Below are 10,064 nucleotides of genomic sequence, written 5' to 3'. Positions count from 1 at the left end.
TCCTGCCCGTGTTTCCAGACCGCAAGTCGGCTGAGACGGCCATGCTCCGCAGTCCCTACGGAAGCATTTGGATCGCCTCCGCATGCGAGGTGTTCGTTGAAATGCTCGAACTAAAATGTGTCCCTTTTCAGATCATGGTGGACAACGACGACGAATACTACTTCAAGAACTTCATCGACACGTCGTCAGACGAGGAGTCCGACGATGATTTTTTCACGGATGTTGCGCTGCTCATCCACGAGCACATTGTCTCACAGATCCCCGTGTACCGGGGGTCCTTGCCGGGCCGCGCGGCCCCCTTGGACCGGAAAAGAGAACGCGGCCACGACCAGCTCTACAACGACTACTTCCAACCCAAGGCATTGTTCGTGCCGTCCTTGTTTCGCCGTCGTTTTCGGATGACCAGGCCGCTGTTCCGCCGGATAATGGATGGCGTGAAGATCTACGACGACTACTTCTGTGCGAAAGTGGATGCACTTGGCAAGGTAGGCCTCTCTTCGTACCAGAAATGCACGGCAGCCATTAGGATGCTCGCATATGGCGTTGCCGGTGATTTCGTAGATGAGTACACGCGCATGAGTGAGTCAACCGGCCTGGAATCGATGTACAGGTTCTGCGAGCCGTGATCGGTTCGTTCGGAGAACAAGTACCTCCGGCAACCTAATGCGAGAGGACACAGCTCGTCCGTTGTCGATCAACGCTTCCAGGGGGTTTCCGGGATGCTTGGCAGCATAGACCGCATGCACTGGGAGTGGAAGAACTGCCCCTTTGGTTGGCAGGGGGCATACAGCGGCCATTCTGAGGGGTGCACAGTCATTCTTGAAGCTGTTGCTTCCCATGACACATGGATTTGGCACTCATTCTTCGGAATGGCTGGCTCGCACAATGACATCAATGTGCTGCAGCGCTCTCCGGTGTTTGATAGGCTAGCGTACGGTAAGTCCCCTGATGTGGATTTTGAGATCAATGGCCACCACTACACCAAGGGGTACTACCTTGCTGATGGTATGTATCCACCTTGGGCTACACTCGTGAAGACAATCCGAAACCCCACCTCAGAGCAGGAGGCAAGGTTTGCCAAAGAGCAGGAGGCAGCCCGGAAAGATGTCGAGCGGACGTTTGGCATCCTCCAAGCTCGTTGGGCTATCGTCGACACCCCTGCCGAGCCTAGGATGTGCAAACTCGTGGGAGGTGATGACCGCTTGTGTAATCATGCATAACATGATTGTTGAGGTAGAGCGGGATGATTCACTCTTTGATAATGACTGGGAAGGCCAAGGAGAGTTGGTTACTCCTCAAGGTGCTCCGGCATCATTCCAGGACATTCTTCATGCGCACCATGAAATTCGAGATCTAGCTGTACACAACCAGCTTCAGGCTGATTTGGTCGAGCACATGTGGCAGCATGTAGACAACAATGCTGCAAACAACAATGATGAAGGAAATCCTGAAGCCTAGAGCATTTGTATCATTTTTTCATTTTATTTGAATAATACTTTATCCTTGATTACGTGGACTATGTAATGTGTAATACATTTTGAGCATTTGAACTATTTTATATATTTTATATAATATGTTTTTGCGTTTTTCTAGTGAATTTACAAGGAAAACATACCATAGGGCAACGCGACCCAAATCCCGCGCGTTGGGCGCACCGCGCGACCCAAACGGACGCGCGGACGCGGGGCGACGTCCGCGCGTCCGCTCGGCCACGCAAACGGCCCAAAACGGACACGCTGGGCCGTCCGTTTGGGTCGCCCGGTTGGAGATGCCCTTATCCCCCGGGGGAATATGAGCGTTTTCCTTTGGGAAAAGAGTACGATCTCGTAGAAACTAAATCTTGTAAATCAGGATACTAGAGAACTTAATGCCAATGCAAATTAACTTCGAGCTAATGGATTGCACAACCACCAGTCTAGTTAGGTAATCTAAGTTCTAACATATCATTGTTACTCCCTTACCATATATAGTGTAGATCTTGAAAGAAATGGATGAGGACCTTGGTAGTTGACTTGCTTTAGTCAACTCACCACATGCCATCAGTCATAACGAGACCAACGAAAAACAAGAACATTCTTTCACGAACTTCCATGACAAAATGCTAGTTGCCGTATAACACATACACTGAGGAGCAACATGAGACTTTCTTTTGATTTCCAAACTCAGTAGAGGCAGGCCACGAAAGGAAGCAATCAAGCAAAGCCTACAACGGGAATATAATCGCAGCACATCATACACATCCAACGAAACACTCATTTTGACGCCAAAAGCAACCATCCACTTTCACTTGACATGGAGTTTCTACGGAAACCCTGTGTTCAAACTTGGAAGTGTTGGCATCTGACAAACCATAGTCATAAGGCTAACCAATGCCATTGACAAACTAGAGTCATAAGGCATTGAGAACTCTAACCCTAACACTTGCAGTACGGAACTACTATGGCACCAAAACGGCCAGTTCAATCCAGAGAGCAGCCGTTTTCCTCTAACCAGATGGCTTGAAGCTTTTCCTAGCAAAGTGATCCTTTTTCATTGCCTCAACTGCCTCCCTGCAAAGTGAACAAAAGTAATTCCATGTTCAATGCCTCACTTAAACTAGTCTGTAAGTATCTCTGAATAAGCACAAAACAAGATCTTGTCCGTCTTCTTCACCCCGTGCATTTATGTTGTCATTCTTTCTTGTTTGGTAAATAAATTTTACAGGTTAAAACTCATAGACACAAGCATTTTATGCAAGTATAATGCAGCATAATATAAGATAAGTTACCGTAATGCTTTCTCCATATCGGCATTTCCAGGGTCCAGCTTCAGTCCAGCCATGAAAACATCGCATGCTTCTTTGTACTCCTATTGGTAGAAAAGCAGATTACAAATGGGAGGTGACATATAAGTGCAAAGTGAAAAAGGAAGTGCAATATAAAGTTATTTGTTTGACCTTGAGAAACATGAGAGCAACTCCTTTTCTGTAGTAGCCTTTTAACCATCCAGGGTGCAATTCAATGCATGTATTAGCATCAAACAAAGCCTTAGCTGCTTCAGTCATTTGCATATGGCAAAAGCTCCTGTTTGAATACAGTGTTGCATCATTAGGGTCCAGCTCGATTGCCTGCATCATAACAGAGAATTAAAAATAGGGAGAACCATAGTAATATCGAATAATGTTTATATCACAAACAAGAAAAGGTGCATATATCTTGTTGACAATGTATGGGTGACAACGGCCTCATTTACTCAGCTAGCAATAGAACACATGTTCTATGTCTACATCAATACATACAGGTCCGGTGACGCACCGACTCTTCATGATAGTTCTACACTGAAACCTGAGAACCAGGGTTTCTCAAACCATTCTGGGCTTCTTTCTAGAGGGCTGCTGAAGCTGATTTGAATTTTCAGTTGTTACCAGCAGTTGATGGCTGGCGAAGGTTTTCAAGCAGTACAGAATACATGTCAAACTTGGCTGGACTATCGTGGGACCAACTAGATGATAAAATCCCAAGGCTTAGTTTGCCCTTCGTCCACAAAGGACCAACAATTTGGTAAAACCCCAAATGATGCAAAAGTACTAAATTTAATAAAAATGTCTTGTTTACATTATTTTAATGATTTCCACTCCTCGGGCACGGGAGAAGACCCAAATGCCCTCCTTCCTCCACTCTGACACAAGCTGCCACCGGACCTCAACGTGAGTTGCTCCTAGTGTCGCCCCAGAGGCCCAGACACAGCAGCAAGTACATCTTGGAGTGGATGTCCTCGATGGCGATCTGTAAGCCTCTGCCACCTGGACGTCAGCATGAACATGGAGCGAGACTCCTGAGCACAATGTAGTCGGAGACAGGGAACAAGGCGAGCACTCTTGAGCACAACACCGTCAGAGACAGGGAACAAGGTGAGCACACCTGAGCACAACTGAAAAAGTTCGAGACGGTGGTGGTCAGAGGAGGAACCTGTGAAGAGAGGTTAAGCAACCCCTTGCACTCGGCGCCCAACAAGCTTGCACCAAGAAATCCGGAAAGGTGGAGAAGCCATAGAGAGAAGGGTAGGGGCAGTTTGAGCTTTTGGTGTCCGTTTTGAGGGCCCACTTAGTGCATAATACTTAAATTATTGGTTAGGGTGTTTTATCAGTGGAAAGTACTATGGTCCATTTGGGGGTATCACCAAATACTTAATTCCTGGAGGGCAAACTAAGATGAGGCATTTTATCAGATCTCATAATTTAGCACATTATTACCTGAAATCCGAACTCCTCAGAAAAAAAAGTGATATCTGTGTTAATCAGTGGATATTCTACAGTCTTAAATGTAGAAATTATAGCACAACAGAAGCAGAAGCTCAACTTCTGTGACGCAGCAGGAAAAGTTTTTTCTTTAATTGTACCATGAATATGAATCTAGAAAAGAACTTACTTCCAAATAAAAAAATTGTGTTCTTTTTTATCAGGTATTGTCATTTTGCAACAGCAGTTACAGAATGAAGAATCAAAAGATAAAGATAGACTAAAGAAACATACTACTTCAACCCATAGAACAGGTTGGTATGATTGAATATGCCTCACACCACCACTACTATTCCTCACATTACTTCTACTATCAATAAAGCATTAGAGTAGCATTACTAATAAACCATTCTCCATTACTACTAAGTACTTACCTCGGTGTAGAACATTGATGCTGCACGATAGTCCTTTCTCTTAACAGCTTTCTCACCACATAATTTAAGCTGGGCTTTAGTATTGGTATCATCTTGCTCATCCTAATTCATGAAGAAAATTAAACCAAGTGAAATATAGACACGAAATGACCAATATTTACAGAGACAAACAATAAGTTTTCATGTCAAGAAAGTTCAAAGTAGTTTGACCAGACAACTTCATGTAAAAATAAAAGATCAAACAAACAACTAAGTTTAGTTTCTGGGCACCGCACCCTGATGTGGTTAGGTACGAATTATTTTTCAAGAAATTCAAGCTGGTCCCGCTGAAAAAATTCAGGAGCTGATCACTTTGCAATGCGTAGTTAGGTACGTAGAATTTTTCTTGATGAAACACATATCCGTGGGTCGTGGCCTCGTGAGCATTAGGCATTGAATATCTTGATGAAATATAGAATCATCCAAGTACATAGAATTCAATTCATACCCTGGGCTGGCAACACTTTGATTTGGCATGAGCAAGAATCCCTTCCACGGTCCAGTTTGATATTGCTCGAATTGGAGAAGTTAAAGGAAATAGTAGTTCCACATGCTTTCTTCTTCCACAGCTTGCTGCGATTTGTATTGGCATGGCACCACACTGTCAAGTAACAAAAGGACAAAACATGAGTAACATGATTGAATAAGAGAGGAACTTATTAAATAGCTACTATAAGAAAAACTAATGTAGACCTTGTCAAGAATCCCGCCAGTATTCATCACACAAAATGTCTATATAACATGATAAGTATAATACTCCCTCCAGCCCAACTTAATTGGCAGCCCTGGAGTACACTTGTACTGGACATAGTGTATGGTTGTGCCAATTAATTTGGGCCGGAGGGAGTAGCTTTAAGTTATACTGGCCATTACATGACCCACCAACTCCGAAATGTCATTTGAGGTACTGTTTCAAGAAGTGTCAGCTTCGCTCCGCCCAAAATCAAGAACATATACATTGAAAACTAATTGGAGCATGTGAGATCTTTATATGAACTTCTAGTTCCTCATATTAAGAGGCTTATGCACTATAAAGCATAAAACCATTTCCTGAAGTTAGATCAATATCTCAAGTGTCAAGTGGCCACAAAGAACAACCTGGCCATTATGTGCAAATGTGCAAATAGTCTTGCCCTAATCTTTCAGAATATAATCTGAGTGGATTATCGTTCATTTGGTCATTGGACATTAAAAGCAAATGCACCAAGGGATGGCTGCAATAGAGTCCCATGCTACTGGTTTATGGAAGTGATTCATCCACATACTGACTGGATGGCAAAGGCAGATGTCTATGTTTAGAACAGAAATAGGAAGATGGGGTTCGTACTACTAGAAAAGTAGAAATGTATCCAATCCCATAGATAAACTGATTTAAGAAAATTATAAGTACTATAAATGCAAGTAGGTAGAAGAATGCAAACCCAAAAAAACTCACATGGCTATTTGGGATATTAGGGTCTGCACCAGCCTTTAGCAAGTACTTAATGCAGCCAGTTAAGCCATGGGTAGTTGCCACCACCAGCGGAGTGTCGGGATTAGTAAAATTTATATCAGCACCTGCCTGTGAATATGGATCATACGAAATTAAAAGTTGGCGACACTGCAGTTTTCAACTTTCCATGAAAATGGATTAATCACACAAAGAGAAGTACATATTTTTTTCTATAAAGGACTACCCTTCAAAATACATGAAGTCACAGTGAACAGACCTCAACAAGCAGCTTCGCACACTTCAGTGAAATGGATTCAGGTAATCCTTCAGAAATAGCATGTAGAGTTGCTACCAGTGGTGTACCTAAAACTTCTGAAACTTTGTTTGGCTGCAAGAAAAGATCAGCTTTAGTGGGAAAAGATTAACTTAATATACTACAGAATAAGCCAGGTATTAAATTCTGGGACAAAAATGTCAGCAATATAGAGAAAGTTATGACATACAGACTTGTTTCCATACTGATGAATCTCCTTAATTTTATTAAGTAGGGAACAATTATAGGCTGACAATTCGCAGTACATTTGTTTAATAGATGGCCAAGTCTCAGGCGCAAATGCCTTTTTTTCAGTTCAACCATTTATTGCATACTATATTACTATTAGACATTGAGTGACAAACCAGATAAGAAACAGCACATGGTACACCAAGAATTTATCGTATCTCTTCATAAAGGTAGGGGATTCCCTAAAGCTGTAAGACCATTTGGCATATGTATGTATCTGCTATGACATCTGCATGGTGGTACAACAAAACTGAAGATCACACTGAAAGGAAAAAAAGCCTTTGTAATAAAAAGTGGAATTTAATTATTACATCTGCATGATGCTCCAACAAGACTTTGATGACACCGGTCTTCCCATAGGCACAAGCAATATGTAGTGGTGTCCCATGAAAATAAGCTATATCAACACTAGCTCCTCTAGATAGCAACAGGCTTGCTGCTTCGTCATGCCCTAGATAAAATTCACACAGAAACACAACAAAATGTTACCGTGAAAAGGGGAAATAACATTTCTCCGACAACAACAGAACACATTCTTAAAATATATCGATAACTACCATTTTCATGACTTAGCTAGAGGACAAGCGTGCATAAATTATGATGATTATTTGGTGGAACTGTTCAGGACACAGAAATGCTATACAGAGCACAAAGAGCAAGAACATGATTGTTGTCATTTTGTATAACGAGACACAATGAAAGACATTAATTCATGTAGAAGTGCCACCATCCCCTGGATGATCCCAAGATCCAAACATATGTGAGTGGGTTCCTCTGTTGTCACAGAAGTGCATTAACAGAACTGAATGCCATCTAGGCCGGTTTAAAAGATACTTATATAGTGCGGTTACGCTTGACAGGTTTGGACATCACGAAGACCAGCAAGGACTCGTTAATACAGTCAAATCAATATTGTTTTTCTCTTATGAACTTCTAGCAACATGGAAACCACGGTTTGGTAGATGTACAAGAATTCAAGATCTAAATGGAGCCACAACATGGAAACAAATCAATATTGTATACTGCCCAGTAAACAATGAACCCTTCATCTTTACACTGCAACAAACTAATAAGTGTAAAGTCTACAGAGAAAAAGCTAAGTATCAGCAGAGAGGATACAAAAAAAAAATTGACGAAAGGCAGAGGAGCTGCTTTCAATTCGATTAGATAGAGAAAATGTACAAACAGGAGTAACTCATGTGGTACAAGATCAAAAGCCAAAGAAGGCTAAAGGAAAAAAAAATAGGGAGAAGAAGGATACCAAATTTTGCAGCACAGTGAAGAGGAACGGAGCCTGCGTTATCTTTTTTATTTGGATCAGCCCCATGGTCGAGAAGGTACCTCATAGCATCCATTTTTCCATCCAATGCAGCAGCAGACAAAGCAGTTACACCTACCAACAAAATCAGAAGCAGGTGAACATGTGTAGTCACCAACATCTCTCTCTCAACTAAAGGATGGATCTATATTAAAGCTCTAGCAATGTGCTCATGCCTCATCTATCTACAGCTTCAGGCTTAAGCAAGGTAAGTGACTAGTGATGTGGCCACAAGTCCACAATCCAGAGTCAATGTACATAAATGCTGAGATTGTGCAAGTGGCAACATAGCAAAATTGAGCTCATCAGAACAGAAATTGAGTCAATCTTAAGCACACACTTACCAATTTTGCTTCCGGCATTGATGTCAAAGCCGAGCTCCTCCACCATGCACCTGCACACATCCACTCTTCCCAGGCGCGCGGCGGCCTGAAACGGCCCCACGCCTTGGATGGACACATCGGCAAGCCACGCCTTCTCCTTCGCGTCCTTGCCGCTCGCCAGCTCTTCAGCACCACCGCCAGAAATCCACAGGTCAGACACAAATACGGCACACAAAGCGAAACCCGCATTCCCGCCCAAACCCTAGCAAATGCGAGACCGCGTCGGAGGGGGCGGGCTACGCGCGCCCGCGCACGGCGAAACCCTTCATAGATGGGTGCGAAGAGGAGATTGCTCACCCCTGAGGCGGCGGAGGTCGCCCTCGGTGGCCGCGTCGAAGAAGGCCGTCTGCGGCGAGTCGTTGCTGGGAAGCCCGCCGTACGGAAGCGCGCGCCGGAGAGCGCTCTCGATGCCGAGCCTCATGTCGAAGCCCGAGCCGTTCATGGTCGCCGGCGATGGCCTGCTGTGCCTGTACGGGGGATGTGGGGCTTCGCCTCGAACCGCCGGCGCCTCGAGCTGCCGTTGGGTTTGGGGTTTACTTTTTTTTTAGATGGGTTTACGGGCGGAAGAAACGCCGCTGAATGCTTGTTGTTTGGATATCACGGTTTACTAGTAGAACATAAAGGCGCACGTTGCGGCGTCCGTCCATCTTACAGCGTGTTTGGTTGGGGGGAGTTTTAAGTAGGGAATGGGAATTAAGGGGGTACGAGACTAAATAGCCATCGTATGGTTCGGAGTAGTGGGAGTTGTGGCAGGAAGGGGAAGGGGAATTGCGGAGGGCAACTCCCTCATATTTCTTCCCTGGGGGGACGTGGTAATTGGATCGAGATAGGGAATTTGACAAAGAAAAAACTTCTCGCGTAAGCTGAACAAAATCCGCGCGATGGAAGGAAGGCAAAAAAAGCCCCGCGAAAATCTTTCCCAGTTCGCGGGAAAATCCTCTTTATATAAGTCTGCAGCTCTCCTCCTCCCTTGAAATCGCCAAGGTCAACTGCCACCCGATCTGGACAGAGGCGACCTAGAAAGAGGCGACACAGGTACGAACATAGTCAGGTTCGTTCTTTCTTCCTCTTGCAATCTCAGTTCTTGAAAAATTCGATGCGCATGGTACTATCTGATAGGAAATACTATTTGTTTTGCATCCAACTAGCTTCCATCAAATCATGATTCTTGTAGTTGTTCCCTTCACCGATCTATCCAGATCTATTCCCCTTTTTCTTATTTTCTCTCTCTTCTACAGATCGGGAGCAAGAGTCACCACAGGCGTTGACTTGTTCCTCCATTTGTTTGCTAAGACTTTGTGCTCTCTCTCTCTCTCTCTCTCTCTCTCTCTTGCTTTGTATTTGATTTATTTTTTAGACATATAGGATGACCTGATGCGTGAACTAATTAGTTACTAGAAAATTTTATAATCATAGGCTGCAAAGGTTGGTTGTGCTGGCTTGCTGCTGTGGTGCTACCAATTGTTATCTGCACATTAGGCTTGCCTATACTGACATACAGAGAACAAAGTTTATGTGACTGATCCTTGCGTATATCATATTTAGATAGTTCCACTAATCTGATCGTTTGTAAGCTCCGAGTTTCACTCATACCAACACTATATAATTGCCATGGTGTATTACCATATTTGAATATATTGTTAGGATAAATAAATTCATTAGATTACAAACTAATTAGAG

At 43.6% G+C, this 10,064-nt stretch overlaps 1 protein-coding gene across 1 annotated transcript; it reads right to left on the bottom strand.

Moving 5' to 3' along the window:
* Positions 1–2,475: 2,475 nt before the first annotated feature.
* Positions 2,476–8,826, bottom strand: LOC124697230 (poly [ADP-ribose] polymerase tankyrase-2-like). Its single transcript, XM_047229851.1, has 9 exons — positions 8,682–8,826; positions 8,346–8,507; positions 6,995–7,134; positions 6,399–6,509; positions 6,125–6,250; positions 4,651–4,752; positions 2,936–3,106; positions 2,768–2,847; positions 2,476–2,549 (listed from the first exon to the last, which is right to left on the bottom strand). Exons 1-9 carry the CDS (start codon positions 8,824–8,826, stop codon positions 2,486–2,488), a joined length of 1,101 nt encoding a protein of 366 aa, XP_047085807.1. The 3' UTR covers positions 2,476–2,485.
* Between the last annotated feature and the right edge of the window lie 1,238 nt (positions 8,827–10,064).

Source organism: Lolium rigidum, chromosome 3 (genome assembly GCF_022539505.1).
Source record: "Lolium rigidum isolate FL_2022 chromosome 3, APGP_CSIRO_Lrig_0.1, whole genome shotgun sequence".
Taxonomy (NCBI): Eukaryota; Viridiplantae; Streptophyta; class Magnoliopsida; order Poales; family Poaceae; genus Lolium; species Lolium rigidum.
Note: the sequence above shows the minus strand (reverse complement) of the source record. Positions and strands in the feature narration are given on the sequence as shown.

Bases quoted from the DNA above. Each gene is read 5' to 3' on its own strand.
- LOC124697230 (XM_047229851.1), bottom strand. From the start codon at position 8,826: ATGAACGGCTCGGGCTTCGACATGAGGCTCGGCATCGAGAGCGCTCTC. The intron at 6,251-6,398 runs GTCTGTTCACTG...CCATATTCACAG, and splicing joins GTGCGAAGCTGCTTGTTGAG to GCAGGTGCTGATATAAATTT. The intron at 4,753-6,124 runs GTGAGTTTTTTT...TTCATGAATTAG, and splicing joins CTAATATCCCAAATAGCCAT to GATGAGCAAGATGATACCAA.